Source organism: Corvus kubaryi, unplaced genomic scaffold (assembly GCF_017639235.1).
Source record: "Corvus kubaryi isolate FWS band 111438036 unplaced genomic scaffold, C.kubaryi_AGA036_p1.0 37397, whole genome shotgun sequence".
Lineage (NCBI taxonomy): Eukaryota > Metazoa > Chordata > Aves > Passeriformes > Corvidae > Corvus > Corvus kubaryi.
In genome coordinates this window covers 17,347,214-17,367,280 of record NW_024581136.1, presented here as the reverse complement: position 1 = coordinate 17,367,280, position 20,067 = coordinate 17,347,214, and the positions used below count along the sequence as shown (strand labels likewise).

Genomic DNA, 20,067 nt, shown 5'->3' with positions numbered 1-20,067 from the left:
GCCCCAGACAGTGGGCGGGGCCGGCGCGCGCCGCCGGCGGGTTCGTGCCCGCGCGCCGCCGCCGCCGCCGCCGTCTCGGTCTCCGCAGTGAGGTCACGGGTGGGCGGTGCGAGCGCGGCGCCTGTTCCGCTCCCCGCGGCCGCCGGAGCCCCCGCGGCGCCGGGTGAGCTGCCGGGGAACTTACCGGGAACGGCGGGGAGCGGGGCGGCGGAGCCGTGGGGGAAGGGCGGGAGCGCCCGCGGGGGATGGGAGGGAGCGGCGGCTGCGGGGAGGCGGCGCGGGGGCGGGGGGGAGAGGGGGAGCGGGGTACCGGGAATGGGAGGGAGGGAGGGAGGGACACGGGGGCGACGGAGCGGCGCGGTACGGCTGGGGACAGCGGGGAGCCGGGCAGGGCGGAGGGGCAAGCCCGGCGGCGGGAGGGGGAAGGGCCGAGCCGAGCCCGGAGCGGTGCCGGCGGGGCCGGGGTGAGTCACGGCGCGGGAGGGAGCGGCGGGATGCGGCGTCCCGGGAGGGGCTGCGGGGCGAGGGGTCGGTGCCCGACATGGGGGGGCCGGTGCCCGGCTCGCCGGAGCGCCCGTCCTGTCGGGCGTGCACGCCGGCAGAGCTGCTCCGGACCGCCCCCTCCCCCGCCGGTATCGCCCATCCGTCGGGGGCTTGTCCTGATGTTCTGCGAGTTATTGGGAAACGCACCCTGCCTCTGGCAGGGAATCCCAGAATTGTTTGGGTTGGAAGGGACCTAAAGCTCATCTCCTTCCAACCCCCCCTGCCATGGGCAGGGACATCTTCCACTATCCCAGGCTGGTCCAAGCCCCGTCCAACCTGGCCTTGGACACTTCCAGGGATGGAGCAGACACAGCTGCTCTGGGTAACCTGTGCCAGTACTTCACTGCTCTCACAGAGAATAATTTCTTCCTTGTATGAAATCTAAACCTTCCCTCTCTCAGCTTAAAGCCATTCCCCCTTGTCTTGTCACTCTATGCCCTTGTCAAAAGTCGCTTTCCAGCTCTCTTGAAGCCCTTTTAGGTACAGAGCAAACTCTGGGATTGCTTGTAATCGGCCTCTCTCTCTTTCACAGGTTATCAGGAAAGACTGGCAGAACTCTGTACTAGCACACGGCATGAATTCAGCCCATGGCCTGGATCTCACCTCTATTACTAATAACTCGGGCTGGGAAAATTCTGACACACGCCAGTGACATCTGGGCAAAAGGTGACTCTCTAGGGACGTTTAGTTTTTGCCGTCGATCTGGATCAGCCTTTCATTTGAGGATTTATTTGTGAACTGCCATAGTAGCTGTCATGGTGGTGGTGAAATCATAAAGCTGGCAGCACAATAAAGCAAGCCCTTAAGATTGTGTTTGATCTCTGGGAGCTGAAAGTGCTGAATAAAATTTTCACACAACTTAAACTACGTTTTGGATCAGTTGCGTTAAGATTGACATTCTTCAAACTGAGCCCATTTTTCTATTTTAATATTTAAATAGAGACTTATTTGAAAAGACAGTATATTTTTTAAAGGAAAAAAAGATTGAGAATGAACACGCATCATTTTTTACTAAATTGCTGGACAAGACTACTGTGTAAAATAGTGGGTAGGGTATGAAGAAAACCTTTTGTATACATATTGCATTAGGGTTTTTATATTATAAAATTGAACAAATAACTAAGAAGATTGTGTAACCTCTCCATTAGTAATTTTATGGTATTACATGCAAAATGGGTTACAGTTTTTACTGTTGGATGCTGAAGAAGTAATATTTCGGTGAAAGGAGTGTGCAGCTTAGTGTACCTGAGGTAATCCAAGATCACAAGAAACTATTTTTTATATGAACAAGCAAGAAAATGCACATTCAGGACTGACTTACTTCAAGTTCTAGTGTTTAGCAATGGAAAGCCCACAAATAAACTTCCCTCTCGGTCTGGTTTCAGACCAAAAAAGGAGCAGGATCCAAGAGGATGGGAGTCCTCCATTGAAAAAAGCAATGACAGAAATGCATGTAAATAACAAAGTACAGGTTGTAATAAATAAATTGCCAACAATAAAGAAGGAAAACTTGGATGACTATGACGAAACTCCGGTGGAGGCTGATGCGGAAACCGCCAAGCCAAACAGTGCTTCAGTATCTGAGCCTTTGAGTTTAAATCCAGGTTTGAAACACACGCTGGCACAGTTCCACCTAAGCAGCCAGAGTTCGCTGGGTGGACCCGCAGCTTTTTCAGCTCGGTATTCCCAGGAAAGTATGTCACCCACTGTCTTCCTGCCTCTCCCATCACCACAAATACTCTCTGGTCCACTGCTCATCCCTCCAGACAGCTCTACAGAACTCACCCAGACCCTGCTGGAGGGGGAATCCATCTCTTGTTTTAAAGTCGGAGGAGAAAAAAGACTTTGCCTGCCTCAAGTGTTGAATTCGGTCCTCCGAGACTTTTCCTTGCAGCAGATCAACACGGTGTGTGATGAACTCTATATCTACTGCTCAAGGTGCACTTCTGACCAGCTTCACATTCTGAAGGTTTTGGGAATTCTTCCATTCAACGCTCCGTCCTGTGGGCTCATTACGCTGACAGATGCTCAGAGACTATGCAATGCTTTACTGCGCCCTCGCACTTTCCCCCAAAGTGGCAGTTTCCTCCCTGGTAAGAACACCTTGGCCCAGCTGAAAGAGACTGGCAGTGCCTTTGAAGTAGAGCATGAGTGCCTGGGCAAGTGCCAGGGGTTGTTTGCACCTCAGTTCTACCTTGCCCCGGATGACCCGTGTATCCAGTGCTTGGAATGCTATGGGATGTTCTCGCCCCAGACCTTTGTGATGCATTCACACAGATCCCCAGACAAGAGGACCTGCCACTGGGGGTTTGAGTCGGCCAAGTGGCACTGCTACCTGCACATTAACCAAAAATACCTGGGCACATCAGAGGAGAGAGAGTTGAAGCATCTCTTGGAGGAAATGAAGGAGAAATTCAGCGAGAAAAATCAGAAAAGAACTCGGTCCAAAGTAAGTTCACCTGGTGGTGTAAAACTCCCAGATCTCTTTCTGCTCACACGTAAATACTTGTTTTAGAAGCGTGTTACTTGGCTTTTCTAAGTGGGAATACTTGTCACATCAAGCCTAAGTTAAATTTGTGAGAAAGCTTCACCATGGAAATAACATTTCTCATTAAAAGGGGTGGCAATTTCTTTCCTCTTTGGGCTGCAAGTAACCATTCAAGCTAGCTTGGCTCAGTTGGTTCTTGTTCTGTCCTAAGGTATACAGACTCTGGAAAATTCAGGCTATTGTGGAAATTTTCATTCTCCCATTTGACCTTTGAGTAGGTTTATGCGGTGTGTGCTGCAGCAGCTGAGCAAAGCAGAAGGGAGCTTGAAAATCAAGTATTACAAATGAATTCTTTATTTGTACTCCAGCATGCACACGTGGGCTGGATGGCAACCTGGCTTGCTGGCCACCCATCTCATGACTTACGTGCAGGGTAATGGTGCTTTGCTAAATGGCTATTTAGAAGCCCAAAGTCTGCTTGTTCAGCAAGAGCTTTCTGTTTAAACCACTTGTGCAGTGAAATATGCCAAAAAGAGGGGGTTTTAAGCAGCCCAAGTAATGAGCTGTAGGCCGGTATCTTGACAATAGTTAATAATAGACATCTTATTTTTTCCTAAAATACTGCTGTAAGTCTGTGCTGTGGTTCCAAAATACAGAGCTTTTTTGTCCCTTGGAGTGCTTCTACTTTAAATAATAGGACAAGCAGCAGAGAAACATTAATATGATAGATGTTCCCATTCATAGAAGGCACAATTTCGGGGTGTAATTTAAACTTTAAGAGGTTTTTAAGGGTTTCTGCCCCATGACTGTTTCTTTTCAGTGTAGTTGGTGTTTCTGTGTCTGTTTGATGGCTGCTGGTTTGGTGATAAATCCATGTTGCCTGTTGGATGTTTTGCAGTGGATTTCAAAATAGCAGCAAGAGCAGTGCAGATGGTTGAGCCCAAAAAGGGGTGCTATGAGCTGACACCTTTCAGCACAAATTTCTGAAAAGTTGGTGTTGCAGGAAGGCTGACTGTAGTAACAGGTACTGTTACAGTGGTGCCAGTCTGCAGGAAGAGATTTTAACAGCAGATTCCCATGGAAGCCTGCAGTATGGCATGCTTCCACATGCTGAATTATTTGAAGATGCAGTCTCCTAGCAAAGAGACTTTGCTTTTCAACTGATAAAGACATGTCAGTCTTTATTCTTGCAATGCCAGTGTAGGAAATGAACTACAGCATGGTGTATGCATCAGTGCAAATAGCCTTCCATATTCACACCTATAAATGCTGCTTCCCTTTCCACAGCAGCAAATTTCAGACAATGAGATCTTTCAGTTTCATGTGCAAAGATGAAAAAAACGCACCTGAAATTAACAGTGGCAGTAATTTGGACTGGACTGGTGTAAATGAAGTACTAAAACTCTCTGCAGTCTTCTGTAGCAGACCTGTGTAGTTCTTTCTTACAAAGCAACATACAACGAGTGAGAAGCTGTGAAAACATGAACAAAATACAGTGGTGGGGGAGGTTTGGGGATTTTTTTCCATCTTGTGGATATTCATCTGGGAAGTACAAAAGATTACAAGAGTATAAGAGGGCAGTTTCCCTGTCCTTGTCCTGGGGAAGCTTAGGCTGCTTCAGTTGTCTTTTCGTAGAATTACAGAATGGTTTGGATTAGAAGGGACCTTAAAGATCGCCTCATTCCACCCTCTGCTGTGGGCAGGGACACCTTCCACTAGACCAGATTGCTCACAGCTACATCTGACCTGACCTTAAACACCTCCAGGGATGGAGCAGCCACAACTTCTTTTCCTCATTTCAGTGTTGTGGGAGAGGTATCAGGTACAACACTTAGACATTCCCTTTCCTTACACTCCCAGGGGAATTTATTTGCAGGATGTTCCATTCGCTGTTCTCTCACCTCCTCAGCACCTTTGCTGAGTCAGTCCTCAGAAGTGTTGACACATCTTTGTGGTTATCTTGGAGGGCCCAGGAGGAACAGTTGCCCTTGGCTAGGTCTTTCCCCATCCAGTAATAATGAATTACTTATGTCCCGTAGTCTTTGGAGCATCCTAGTTCCCGTGCCTTGTCTTTCTCCTTAGCATTTCACTCTGAGTTTATTCACCTCACAGTGCAAATACACTTCTGTTTCAGTATTTTAAGAGCAAAGTACTCTTGAGATTAATTCCTTTCTGTTCTTTGTGCTAATAACAGAGCTGTAAGCTGTGTGCTTGGTTGTCATAATTTTCTGTGGAGTTCTAGACTGCAGTGCAACATCCACCTGCTCTTCATGGAACAGCTGTCACTGGGTCTCTGCTGATTCCTGCACTGACAGATCCTTGTTCCCTTTGACTTTGCGACAGTTTCTCATCATCTCTGCACTAAAACTTTGTCTTGCTTCTCAGACTGATTCCTTGAGCTGGTCACAGTGTGTGGGGGAAAGCTCACAGCATGGGGGGGGTTAACATTTCTTCTGAGGGTTTTATAAATTCAGTCTCTGCTAAAACTACTGGCTTAATGATTACACTGAAACCATTACTTCCTATGTATTTTCTCCTTAAAGAGCAGCTCTGTCCAACTAGCTTAGAAGAAATATAAGGCATTTTCATGTAAACCTTTTAAACAGAGTAGAAGTAATTCAATTCAACTTATTGTGTTTAGAGAATTATTTAAGAGCATCTAAAATAAACAAATTGTTGGGTAATTAAATACACGTGTATATTTGGAAGTAGATACCTTGTTTCATTTACCTGGATGGTGAGGGAAGAGTCCTGTTAGAAAAAGACTTCATGTTTATTTATGTAACATTTCATTTTCTTTCCTAAGTAAAAATTTGATTGCAAGATTGCAGAAATTCATTTGCAAGATGCACACTAATAGGTAGACAATAAATTCAGTTTCCATTTGCAATAGGTAAAAAAAAAAAGCAAAAATCTGACCTAGTAATTTGAAAATAGAGATGACCTGATAATTTCACATGTAAATATATAAGCATGTTAAAATGTGAGTCCTAAAATATGGACAAATGTGGTCTGAAGCTAAAATCAGATCACTGCATACTAGCTGCAGTATAAGTAGATTATCTGTGATTATTTAAATTATTAGAATGATCTGAATAAGTAGAAAAAACTTGACGAGTGTCAGGATGAGGCCATTTTTCTAGAGATTATTCAAATCTTTATTATTTAAAGCCTTATGAATTTACAACTCCAGAGTTTCTCTTCCTTGTGCCCTCCGTCCCATTCTGTCTGTTGGAAGTGATTTGAGGAACGGTAGGGGTGGGGTTAAATTTCAGTTTCATTGTGACAGCTGAGTTTCATGGGCTGGAAGTTTTGGTCAGAATGGGGTGGGTGGGGTTTGGTCCCTGCCAGGGTGGGGTTGGTGTTGGATTGTGCAGACCATGGCACAGGTCACACTGGTGTCATTGGGGGCCTCTGTCTGCCAGCGATGAAGTTCTCCAAAAGTTTATTCCAGGGTGTGTAAATATAAACTCTCCTGATAATATAGCACATAAGAAGTTGTGAAGATGTTAGAACACTACATGAAGGTTTCAGTACAGGATTATTTAACTTTTTTAGCTTTATAGGCTGTTTTTTAATTGAGCAGCTTGTCAAGGTACTGGGTCTGGCTGGAATGGTGTTGACTTTCTTTGTAGCAGCCTGTATGATGCTGTGCTTTGGATTGGTGGCTAAAACTGTGGGTAGCACACCAGTGTTCTGGCTATTGCAGTAAAAACTGGGATTTTTGAGGAGGAGAAAGAGGGTTTGACATCCAAGGTGGAGGTTGTTTGGAGGCTGGCTGGGCAGTTGTATGAGGGAGGGACCTGAGCCGTGTTTTTTGCATCACTTGTATTTTTCTCTTTCCTTCACTTCTTAAGCCAACTTTATCCAGGGGCTTTCTTGGTCTTGTCCCTTCAATCCCCTGGGAATGGTGCTGAGGGAGCGGCTCTGTGGGTGCTTGGCAGCTGCCTGGGGTCAGCCAACCACACCCTACCCAAAACCCGACATCCCAAGGCTGATCTAATACAGTGAAATTATGAATCAATTTCTTAGCTGTGTGACTATTGTAAATTCATGATGAGACACCTTTCACTTGAAATTAAGAGCAACTTTGGAGGGGAGCACAAAGTATCACCAGGAATTTTGAGTAAAGAGTAATTTCAAAAATACTTCTTGAGACACACATAACAAGAATCGCTTTCCAAATTCAAAATAGACAGAAGTTTTTAAGATCATAAATTCTGATGCACCTAGGTTAATTTTGCTTGCCACTGCAAAGGGAATGGCATTGTCATGTTACTGGGAGCAGCTTTGACTGCTGCTGTAATAAAAATTTGTGATGACTAAAGAAAGTTCTGTCCCTGGAACACCAGCACGCTTTTCCATTTAATTTTGAAATAAAGTATCTAGTGGGTGCTTACTTTACATAGACACGTTATTACAAAAGGCCCCTACAACCTTTTGGGAATCCTAGGTCCTGCTTTCTGTTTCTCCCAAGCTTGTTTAGCAGAGTTCTGGAAACTCAGCAGAGCTTTTGGATAGGTCTGTCAAGAGATTTGCTTTTAATTTCATTGCTATTTTGCCCATAATGGTAAATTTGAGATCAAAGAAAATTCTGTGGCTTGCATCGCCCTGCATCTCTGCCAAAGACACCCCAATTCCCAGTACCAGTTTCTCTGCTGTGGCTGTATTAATGGTGTAAATGCCATTTCTGTGAGGAGTGTTTATGAAAATGTAAATAACCGGTATCCATGTTTCAATTAGCAATTTATTTTCTTTCCTTTAGGCAGAGCCACAGCAGAACCTGGAATTATCACAGTGGTATCCAGTTATAAAGCAAGAAGCAGACACTGATCCTCAACCACCTTCCTTTTTCCATCCCAGGTAACTGAGTTTGTTATGTAGAACTATAAGCACTATCAAGTATTTAAATACTTTTGGCTATTTAGGGATAATTCAAATTTTAAAAAATGTGTTTGCAACCTGAACTGTTAGGAAAGCTCTTAAGGTATCACACAGAAATGATTTAACCCTAAATTTTTATGCATTTCTTAGTGTAAATACTAACGAACTGCTTATGAGTGGTTTTTTGGGATAGGACTCAAGCTGTGACCTGTGGGTGTTCTTCTGCAGGCAATACAATTGAAATGTAATTAAAACTTCCCTTTTCTTAGTAGAAATGACAGAGGTAATTTTTGATCTCTTATATTGTATGCAATGCATGCATGTGGAAAGCTGCATAGGGCCTATTTACCATGAGGACAACTTAATTTCCTTCCAGAAAAGACTTCAAGAGGTGTTTGAAGGCTTTCTTCCACGGTGGAACAAGGGCTGCAGCTGAATTGTCTGCAGACGGGTTTCCTGGTTTTAGAAACCAAGTGCATTTCCTTGACTTACCCAGTTTGTCACCTGCATCAGCAAGGGAAACAGTTTTTCGTGATGTTCCTCTTGCCCTCACTCCTTGTGGTTACACAGGTCCCGAATTTGGGTCAGAGCAGACCCTTTTTGGTGTACACACATCACACTGGTTCCCACGCAAACAAGGGAGTGGAGGAACTTCTGTGATGGGCCCTCATGTTCTGTTTCTGCTGGTACTTTCCGTCAGAACCAGGAGAAAGGGAAGTGTTGAAGACAGCGATTGAACTCCAGTGACACTGGTGATCCTGGCACTGACCTGAACACACCTGGGGCTCTCTTCCCTCTCTATTAGGCTTAGTGGTGAGGTTAGGGTGGGACACAGGGATGCTCCCAGGAGTCCAGGAGCTGTGAAAATCCAAATGGGCAGCTCAGTGTACGTGGGAAAGAATGTCCAGCATTGGTCTCAGACATGCCCCAGGACTGTCTGAACACAGCTTTGCTGCTTAAATGAGGTGCTCATTCCCACTTCACTGAGCACTTCCCCATCCTCCATTGCTAATATAAGGATTATGAAAATGCTGGAGAGTGTGGATTCAGTGACATTCTAATTTCACTCTTTGCATTTAAATGAAGTCTTCGTATGATTTTCTGTAATTTTTTTTTTAATCAGCCATGTTTGGAGAATCCACTTGTTTGATAGCCTCAAAACCTTATCTAGATAATCTACTCAGTAAAGATGAAGTGTGTCATTAGGCTTTCCTTTTGCATAGGAAAAATTTTAAAAGGATGTGCTTATTTTTCATTGATGCTTTCACAGTTTGAACTCAGGTAAAATTAAACTTACTGCTCTCAACCAGCCATCATTTATTATGTCTTACCTTTCACTATGAATTTTACTCTTCTGCTCTTTCAGTTACTACCTTTATATGTGTGATAAAGTGGTTGCCCCGAATGTATCTCTTGCATCTCAATATAAGGATGTTGCAAAAGCAACAGTAAAAGCTTCAGAAGTTAATAAATCCTCACCTGGGCAGTCAGAGAAGAAGCTCAGTAGTGGAAAGCACAAAAAAGCTGCCTCCTATCCAGAGCTTTCTCTTGAAGAACAGGAAAAAATTGACTTGAAAACTGGTGTGGAGCAGCCCCATAAACGTTTAGGTGAGTAGTGAAAAAAGTGTTAAAGTCTTTGATTTTTATACCACAGAATTTTGGAAAGCTTAACACCGAGCTAGAATTTTGTGATGTCACTTCAGATTCCCAAAAATTCCTTTCACCTTTATGTAATCTCAGTTTTCTTTGCATTTTTTTTCACTCTGGAAGTTGAAGTTTCTGTGATTATTGTTCTCTGCTCTTTTCTGTGTAGATCCTCCTGTGTCAACTCGTTCTGCGAGAGGTGGAAAATCTGAGCGTGTTTCTTCCAAAACCACCAGAGACTCTGGCCGTGGTGAGGGAGGTGCTGATGCACGAACCTTGTCCCCCACCCTCATGAAAGACATCAGCTGTGAGGATGACAAGGGAAGGATCATGGAAGAAGTAATGAAAACCTACATCAAGCAGCAGGAAAAACTTAACACGATTTTGCGGAGGAAACAGCAGCTCCAAATGGTACAGTGGCAGCTGAGTGCATTTCCCCTTGGACAGCAGGGAGCTGATGTGGGCTTGCTGGCTCCACAGTCACGGATTGCATTCATTTAGAAACACCAAAGCACACAGATCATTTTTCCCTCAGCTTAAATCCAGACACCAAATCTTCAATATCCCTTATGCTCATGAGTTTTGAGCCCACTAATAATTGGTGTCTCTTCAGTTTGCAGCTGCCAGGTCCATGCAGCTCCTGCTTTTGCTGTATCCTCTGAAATTTCTGTTTTCAGGTTTTTAAAGATGCAGATATCAGTATTCTAGCAATGGTCTTATTGCTGCCCTGTATAAAAAAAACCACCACCTTCCTATTCCCATTTGCAAAGGCTTGCTTTTAGGGATTTTATTTTTAGTCTTTTCTTTAATAATGAATGATTTTAGAGGCTGATGTTCATTTGTGACATTTCTGTTTTCTGAATTCAGTTAAATACTGTCTTTGCTTCTTGCATTCATGGAACAGACCTAATATTTTAATTTATTTTATTTAATTTAAATGCTAATCTCAGAATCTAGGAGCTCAGGTAGGGCCCTAGAGCTGCTACTTTAAAATTGTTCTGCTATTGGAGGTAAAGCTTGTGGATAAGTTTAAAAAAATTATGAGTTTAAAAATATCAAAATGTCAGTGGACAATGCAATCAAACACTTCATTTTGTTTCTTGATGCTACACTTCTTGCATCTTCAAAGTATATTTTAGTGAATCAATGCTGTTGCTTCCTGAGGTTCACTGCTAGAAGTGCAAATTTGTTTCTGGTAGCTCCATGTACTTAGGCGTATAAGTAATTTCTTAAAAATTAGATGCATGTTACAGAATTCTTGTCATTGATAAGCAGATAAATACCATTATCAGGCTGTTGTTATTGGTAGTTACAAATGGTCTTTTTGGCCTCACTGGTTCCAGATACACTTTTAAATTCAGGTTTTTTTACTTTTCTGGTGTTAGAAGGAAGGAGTATGTGATCTTGATCTTTCTTTACAGGAAGTGGAAATGTTAAGCAACTCTAAAGCTATGAAGGAGCTGACTGAAGAGCAGCAGAATTTACAAAAAGAACTCGAATGTTTGCAAGCAGAGCATGCACAAAGAATGGAGGAATTTTATTTTGAGCAGAGAGACTTGGAGAAGAAACTGGACCAAGTGATGAAGCAAAAATGTAGCTGTGACTCCAATTTGGAAAAAGACAAAGAAGCTGAATATGCAGCACAGGTGAGAAGGGAAGGTTTATTTCAAACAAAACATATTTAGTGTAGCAGGAAATCGTGCAGTTGTGGTTCAGCTACCTTAAGGTTTCATTTTCTCTGTGTGTCCTGGCACCACAGACAAATACCAAAATAGGTCAGTGACAGCACTATTTATTTCCCTGTTCCTTGATTGAAACTGAGGTTGAATGTAGCTTACAGAAACATAGGATGTTATTGATGAAATATTAAACTTAAACATGAGGTCTGTTACATCCTCATTTAAAACAAATTCCATTTTTAATATATAGGCTTGCCCATGATATAGACTTAAACATTATCATTATTTTATGTAAAAAAGAAATAAAATCCAAACCTCTGACCATCTTTTTGTCACATTAGCAGCATACCTTGCTGCTCTTGCGGATCCTTGGTGGTAGAACCTTCTGCACTCTCTGATGAGCCCCTTCTGGGCTCTACCAAAGCATTTGGCCAAGAGTTTTCTTGGAAATGAAAATCATATTAGTGTCTCTCATTCTTGCCTCTTGGATTCATATGTCAAAACCTATGGAGCTGTTTTTTCCTCTCATTTCCCTTTTAGCTTTTACTATTGCTTCTTTATGTTGGAGATTATTCCAATGGGAAAAAGTAAAGTTATTGCCAAAGGGAACCTTGGAATGCCCCTTTTAAAAATCAGCTGTAGTTATGATGAAATTTTTTATTTTGCACTGTATCACAGAAAACTAGTCTTAACAGACTCATTTTTAAAGTGAACAAAATCCAGAACTTGAGCTCAGTAAAGCTCCGTGGTCCTTTGTTCACGACTGTGTATATGTCCTGTTCGTACTGACTCAAACTGAGAAACAGGCAGTACTTGAGAGACAGGTTTTGGTATTTTTGGTGAGTAGGGCAGAGACTCGCATCGTAAATCCCTCTCATGAATTTAATTTCATGACATCCCACTCCACTGATTCCTGGCCTTTGCTGCCAGAAATAATCCTCTCTGACTAAGGCCTGATTTACTAAACATCTGGTACAAGCCCTATTAGTGCAAGTAACAACGTGTTCTAATTTATGGAGATCATCATGTATAGCACGTTTTATAGGGCTTGTGCAGCTTACTTCCTTTGGAGGGTGAAAACTGTGGATTGTTCCCCAAGGAGATTGGTTGCATGTTTCTTTTGAAGTTAGACTTTGAAAACTAAATACATTCCTTGTGTAAAAGTTTACTCTGTTATTACCTCTGTGGTAGATCTGTTCACAACGTATAATTTGAACTTTTTTTTCCATTTATCACATCTTGCAGTAGATTCTGGTTTCAGGAAGCACCAGAGTTAAACAGGGGTCTTGGGAACAGGGAACTTCCCCAAGCTGTGTATACAGCATTTTAAAAAAGCCTTAATCTGATGTGTTCTTGAAGCAGTTGCCCAGGCTGCCTTTTGTGTCTGAGAGCTGTGGACTGGGAGGAACTCTCCTTGTGCATTAAACAGAATTAATAGTTTGGTATTTGCAACTTGCTTTAAAGTCTCTTCTCCTTTCTAGGCCTGGCACTGTCTTCTCCCCCTTTTTGACTTCTTTATTGAAATGGTTGCTTCACCCTGTCAATCACAGTAGGGCAGAATAACCAGTACTGGAGCCTTTCCTTAGAGCCAGAAATGAAAACTCAGCCAGAGACATGCTGCAGCATGCAGGCAGTGGGCACTCTTGCTCTGCAGCACTTCACTGCAGCACTTGTGCAGTCAGGACTTGCATTAACAGCCTGTCGCTGCCTAAGAACTGCTGAAGAATTTCTGGTTATAGAATTGGAGATGAAATGTGGTGTTTCTCTAAAATCAGCACAGCCATTCCTTCACCCAGTACATTCTGTAGCAGTTGGTGAACACCAATAATATCCTGTATGTTCCTGCTCTTTCATTCTCAGGAACTGTCTTCCTTTTTTTCAGTGAGATGGATGCTTAGTGATGATGTACATCAGGTAGATACCTATAATTATAAAGGCAGATGGTGTCTTTTAGATGGAGTGAGGTCTTTTGGTAAGAAAGGACCCCATAAATCCATGGGAGAGAAGATAACTGGTGCCCAGTCTCCTCCCTGTTTTACTGCTGGTAGTATACCATAAGCAATGAGCAACTTTCCCATACTTGAGAAGATGTTTCCAGATGCCACTGTAAATAATTTTGGTGACATTCTAGCAAGTTTGTACCTTGTTGTATTCCAAAGAGGAAAAGAATACCTAATTTCCGTGGTTAAACAGAAAATATTTCAAAAAAATGTTTGTGTGGATTCAGGTTTATATTTGAACACACACACAGATGGTTATGTTCAAGATTTTCTGAATGTTTCATTTATACTAAGGAGTATTGGAAAACAGTGTTGGTGGTTTTGTTTCTTCTAGAAGTGCATTCAGGCTTTGAAATAAAGAAGTAATATTTTGTCAGGTAAGAGAAATGAACCTGGGAAGTGAAAAAATGCAGTTTATTCTGGGATTTGTGACACATTCAATGCAGACTTCATCACAATCTTCTCAGCAGATTCTGTGTGTTATTGGCAGTCTGGTGTGACAGTTCGTATAACTACAACTTACATGCATTTAAAAATTAGATTTTCTCTTTTTTTAAATTATAGTATGATGTGTATGCAACTTTGCACATTGACATTGTTTGCTAATGGTGTAATAGGTGAGTGCATAATTCTTGATAACTGCATAATTCTGGTGGACTGAAATACTTGGATGCATGGAGTGGCCATCTGTGACCTCTTGATGTTTTAAATAAGTTTGCAGAAATTTACTCTGCCTCTCTGTCTCTCCTGTTTCACAGCTGGCAGAGTTGAGGCAGAGGTTGGATCATGCAGAGGCAGATAGACAAGAGCTCCAGGATGAACTGAGACAGGAACGAGAGGCCCGGGAAAAGTTAGAGCTGATGATAAAAGAATTGAAGCTACAGATCCTGAAATCTTCAAAAAATGGGAAAGGAAAATAGAAATTGGAAGAGGAAGCACAGCTGCGTCCTTCAAACAGGGTGTTTTGGTTTTAATGATTGTGAATAATTTTTGTGTGCTGAGAAAAAGTGTTCTCTATGGATTTCTATTTCCCAGACAGGTCCAGGTGAAGATATACATAGGTATAAATAAATAGAGATAGATAGACATTTTTAGATTTTCCTAACCAATGAAAATCTGCATTGATTTGTACTGGTGTTTTTCTCAAACAGTGAAAAATACAAAACTCTTGATTTAGAGTGACCAGTTTCTGTCTATTTCTAATGCAGTCTTAAGGACTCTACACCTTTTAACATTGTCTGTTAAAACATATGTGGGTATCTTTATTTTGCTATCAATTGCACATCCAGTTATAAAAGTACATTAAAAACATCCTGAATTCTTCAAGGTCTAAAATAGTTTGGGTTTCAGTGAGAATTAAATGTTCTCAAACTGAGGAAAGTAAAGGCAGCTTTTTGTCTGTAGGGTAGAGCTCAAAATTGCCACGATTGATTGATGATTGAGCATCAAAAGTGATTTACCAGCATGAGTTTTTCCCATCATTTTATTGTGTGAAGTCAGCTGCTCTTTTCAGTATTGTCTGTTTAACAACTCATTATCAATCTAAGGAATGTTAGAACCAGCACTTGCTTGCTCTGCTGGAAGAAGAAAACATTAGAGTTTTGGTTTGGGGTTTTTTTTTTTGGTGAATTAAAAAATTTACAATTACAGTGGAATCTTGGGAAGTTAAAAACTCACAAGTTCTCTTCTGTTTTTTTCTCTGTAGTACATATGAAAGAAACATGAATAAAAGGCTTAAAGGCGGGGCTTTTCCTTTTAGAAACTGAGAAAGCATGACTTAACTGTTTTTCAGATACTAATGCTTTCAAGAAAAATAATATTTATTAAGAAATATGTGTTAATTTCTTTAGTACCCTAAGCCTCCACACTTTGAGCTTCTTGCCAGCTTGTGGTTTTTTCTTTCATTACATAGAACAGGCCTTAACTGACATTGTGATCATAGCTTAAAATGTAAAAATCTGAGATATAGCACTTTGAAAACTCATTTTGATAGTCTCTGTATTTGAATGGCATGGTAGGGTTACCATGAATTAAGAAAATACAGCATGCTTGTTAAGCTATACCATTGGGAAATGTGTAATTGTACAGAATTACTGTTTTATGTATATATATGATGTTCGAGTACTTCTGAAGTCTGGTTCCTAGTGGGTTAAATGCATGGCTACAAAGTTGGATGAAGAAAAACTTCTTTGCACTTCTCTCCAAAAAGTTGGATACAGCTGGCAGATGTCAGCTGATCATGTCAGTGATAGGAATATTTTAGTAATTCCAGTATTTCACTACATAATTTTAACTTGTGCTTTTAGTTTCTGGTTTTGAGGTACTTAAGTTTAATATTCTCTTAATAATTCAGTTAATTTTGGATGAAACCACTAGTAAAAGCCTACATTGAATTGTTTTTCCCCTTAACTTGTAAAACTGAAAACTCTTGTTCTTTTTTGTTTCTCTTTTGGTGGTATAACAAGACTGAACATCACAGAGAAGGATAAAATTGCACCTATCTTTAAATTGAATGAGAAATTAGGTGGTAAATCAAATGTCACAGAGTCATAGGATGATTTTTTTAATAACTGTACAATTTTGTTTGTGAACTCTGTTGTATTTACACTGACAAGCAAAGCAGGTTAGATTAAAAAAATGAATTTTTTTTTGTCAGTGTTGAGAATCATAGAATGGTTTGGGTTGGAAAGGATCTTAAAGATCATCTAGTTCCACCTCCTGCCAGAAAAGAAGACCAGGATTATATTTTTCTCTTCTTCAGCTCCCATCTCCAAATTTTTGCTTTAAAAAAAAAAAAAAACCAAAATAAAAAGGAAGAGGCCTGTCTTTGCAGCTTAGTTTGGAGGGAAAGGTCCTGACTAAATGGTTCTGGTTGCGTGTGCACCACTTGCTTTAAAAACACCGTGAATGTTTTGTTGTCCAGCCACCCGACCCGTGGGTGCAGGGAGAGTAGGCAGGGGTATTGCTAGAGGTGTGATGGCTGGGGAACAGAGCTTGAAGTTGTCCAATGTGATTGGATCCGGTGTTGGATGAGCTGGGAAACTGGGAAGTTCCACCTGGGTGCTGCTGAAGGATGGAGAGAGTCCATTTGTGTTGCTTCTCAGTGTTTTGAGGCAGGCTCGGGCTGTCGGTGTGGGAAAGGCCACAGCTCGTTCTCACAGCTGCACCACAGTAGTTATAGCTTAGCTGTTGGATGTTTGGAATCCTCCTGGGATTATTATATTAGTAGGATAGTGAATATTCCGTTGCCATTCAGGTCTTGTCTGTGTTCTGTGACTTCTGCTCAGATGTCTCCCTTGGCCAAGTTGTTCAGCAGTGGCAGTGGAGGGCTGGTGTAGCCCAGGTTCCTGTGCCTCAGCCAGCACTTGGGTCACTGCTGGAGGCTCTTAAAATGCTGGTGGCTGTCCTTTGTACCAATGTTTTCACTGTTGCAAGAACTCCAGCAGCCATAGGAAGTTTTACCAATTCCGGTTGCAGGTAAGGCCTCATAATCGTTTTCGAACATCTGGCTGATGAAGCTAATGGAACATTTATTATAATGACCTTAAAAGTAGCTTTGTAAATATTCCATTTAGTTAATCTAAAGTTAGAATGCATTTTAAATTATTGTAATCCTCTTAAAATTCTTAAATACTACTTTCAGGCTCTTGACGTAACATAAACAATTTTCATATGTGTAGACTTAATTTTATACTGATTTTAAGTAATAATGTATACATAAATGTGCCATAGCCCTTTGTGTGCTCACAGTCTTTGAAAGACAGTTTTTTAGTAAATTGTAAATAATGCTCTTAAGTTCTAGAACAAATACATGTTGACCTTGTTTTCGCTACCGTATCCTAATTCTATCGAATGGTTCATTTTACAGCCTGACATAGGAACTTGGAATGCACACTTGAGGGCCCTCACTTAAGTGCACACTTAATGGTAGAGACTGAATCAGTCATTAGGTCTTTGCTTTTAGTCATAGCTTGCTCATTTTATGTATTGTTATTTGGTTTGCCTTAGTCATTGCTTGCTGATCTTTTCAGGCAAGAAGTAATTTTCCTAGATAGTTGTGACATGAAGCCTGTAGAACAAAGTCCTAAAATTGTCTATAATTTGAAAGTTGCTTTATTAAGCACGTACAGCAAGATGGAAGTTGCCTAGTGCACCTTTTGGAATCAGTAGGATTCAAGGTGGATACCTAATCTGCTCCTATACTTTTTAAAAAGAGAACTTTAACATGCTTTGTATACTTTAATCAATAAAATATAAGAGCTTAGAGAGTAAAACTCTTGTCATTTTGGCAGTCTGGGAACACCCTCACTCACAGTGTAATCAGGTGTCCCTCAACGAAAGAGATTTTTATCTAAATCTCCAAACTTAGTTAAGTCTGTGTTTTAGTTTTAGTAAAGCATATCGTTCAGTTTGAGTATTTAGATGAATGTAGTTATGTTTCACATTCTTAAACTAATTTTATTCTATATTTAATATATTGATAGCTTAGGTGTAAAACCATCTGTACATAGTAAAGGCATAATGCAATTAGTGATGTAGGAAAAGTTGGAGCATAAAGCTACTGGTGGCCTGAAAAGAAATATGTCTTGGCCCATATTTTAGAAGTCACAATGTTTTATTCATACATTCTTGTTTTGTATTGGGGGAGGGGATAGCTAGAATGTGTTATAAAATTTTTGGAAACCTTCCTAGCATTAGTTGGGAAGTTGGCCTTGAAATGCTGTCATGGTCAGCTTCCTAGAATTCACTTGTTTGTAGAGTATATATTTTGATTGTCAGTAAAGATAACAACTTTGTATTTTTTCTGCACTTAATTCGTGTAATTAATCCATACAACAGAGTTTTCTATAACATGGTGAAGTCGACAAAAGACGTAATTTCTCCTACCTATTAATCTGTGCTTGCAATATTTCGGTAATTTTATTTAAGCCATCGATAGTCAACAGCAGAAAGCTGCAAATTTCAGTTTTGTTTTTGCTCATTACATTTGTAGTGTGAGTGTTCATTGGTTTTCTTTACAGAAAGCTTGTAGAATTTTCTGTTTGCTGCATATACCTATTTAAAAAATACAGTCATTTTTTAGCTTTTGTGAAAGCAGTTATTGCTTACAAATTGCACGATGATTTTATAGTGTGTCTCCATTACTTAGTAAATTGTTCTTTTCAGGGTTAGTGGTTCAGTTGGAAAATGCTTGAAAAACGAGCTCTAAGCACTTCATCAAGCACAGCAAACACGGTATAAAATTTTGCTATTTGAAAATTATTAAGTGTAATGATATCAATTGAATTTTTTTTCTTCTAAGAGATACCTCACTTAAAGGAAAGCACAGCTGTACTGTATTTAAACGAATTCTAGGAAATAATAAAAAGTTGGTCTGAAATATTTCGTTGCCATCACGTTGCTTTCTGTGATTGACAGAACGTTTTTTGTGTTTTCATCCTCACTCTCTGAAGTATTTATTGCTGTTGACATGCCAGTATAATTCTCTCAAATGACAGAAAGTAGCTGCAAAACAACTGAGTCCGTGTTAGCTCAAGGCAACAGGTTGAATGACTACTCTGAAACCATAGGAAAAGCCTGTGAAAAACGATCAGTGCATTCAACAATTTTTAATACTTTGCCAATGATGTACAGTCTTACTGTCAGCATTGCTGTGGTTGCATTACATGACACACAAAACTGTCCTCTACCTCACGTGAGATTTAACAGATATTTTATATGGTTTTAGTAAACAAGATGCATCTATCTGGTCACTTAGTTTACAAATTTTGAATTATATTTATTGCAACATGACATACTGTGCTCTTAGCTTATACCTCAATTGTATTTTGTGCTGTTATCCATTTCCATGCCTTGTAAATACCTGTATAGATCGTGGATTCAAAAACAAATAAAGAACTGTAATGTCAGAACACTTGTCTCTGTCGTAGTTTTGAACACTGGCTTCTAAACTTGGCTCTTTGAAGGTGTTTAACTCGGGTCTTTTCTGAGGAGCCTTCCTTGCTTTGATTACAGTAAATTAAAATCTGATTACACTGAAACTTGTTAGCAGAGCTCCCACAGCCTGCAGCAGGTCCCCAGTTCTCTAAAGAGTATTTTAAGCAAAATCTACAAGATCAAAGCCTTCCCTCCCCATGGATCCACTTTCTAAAGCTGTTATGATTCTGTAAAGGTATTGGCACCAAGCTTTCTATGCATCTTGGCATAAATTTGGTGTTTATACCTGAAAATAGAACTCCTTGCATACTTGGCAAGTTCTCTGGTGCCCAGCTTTGTTGCTACTTGACTGCTCAAGCAATGTGTGAGTTGTTCACAGCTCTCTTCCATAACTCAATAATAAATGAGATTAAAAACACACATTGCCAGATAAAATACTGAGATTTATACAAAGTTAAAATCAGAAATGAGAATTTTACTGTATTTGCTGAAAAAATAGTTACTTCTGATGGCAAGTGACTCTCAGGAGTTCTTAGGTTTTGTAAACCATGTGGTTATATTACCTTAACATTTTCGTGTATCATCAAGGAGCTTAAATAGCAGAAAAGTCAGAGTAGGAGAGGGAAGGAACAACAGAGGAGAAAAGAGGGAGCAGCTCCTCTAAACTGCGTGTTCTTCCACAGTAATTTATTTACATTGAGCTTCCATCACTTAAAACAATAAACTGCATTCTGTTGGTCACTTAACCTCCCCTATATTGTAGTAAAATATAACTCTTGCTACTAATTATATTTTGGAGATTTTCTGGGGCATTTTATTCATACTGCGAGGTTTCTCTTGGCAGGTAAGAAAGCACCTGCATATCCACTCCCTTTGCTATTTTTTCTTCCCC

General features: G+C 40.7%; 1 protein-coding gene across 2 annotated transcripts; it reads left to right on the top strand.

Annotated features, from left to right (window-relative positions):
- Positions 1-47: 47 nt before the first annotated feature.
- On the top strand, positions 48-19,150 carry SKIL (SKI like proto-oncogene). 2 transcript variants are annotated; one of them, XM_042042055.1, is made up of 7 exons: positions 48-163; positions 1,076-2,992; positions 7,797-7,894; positions 9,282-9,523; positions 9,729-9,970; positions 10,981-11,205; positions 13,997-19,150. In XM_042042055.1, the coding sequence occupies exons 2-7, from the start codon at positions 1,886-1,888 to the stop codon at positions 14,156-14,158; spliced, it is 2,076 nt and encodes a 691-aa protein (XP_041897989.1). In that variant the 5' UTR covers positions 48-163; positions 1,076-1,885; the 3' UTR covers positions 14,159-19,150. The 2 variants fall into 2 exon arrangements, with proteins under 2 accessions (XP_041897989.1, XP_041897990.1); XM_042042056.1 differs by lacking the exon at positions 48-163 and adding an exon at positions 444-464.
- Positions 19,151-20,067: the final 917 nt, after the last annotated feature.

Coding starts and splice junctions, on each gene's coding strand:
- SKIL (XM_042042055.1), top strand. CDS start 1,886: ATGGAAAGCCCACAAATAAACTTCCCTCTCGGTCTGGTTTCAGACCAA. Junction 2,993..7,796: donor AGAAAAGAACTCGGTCCAAA/GTAAGTTCACCT, acceptor TCTTTCCTTTAG/GCAGAGCCACAGCAGAACCT. Junction 7,895..9,281: donor CCTTCCTTTTTCCATCCCAG/GTAACTGAGTTT, acceptor CTGCTCTTTCAG/TTACTACCTTTATATGTGTG.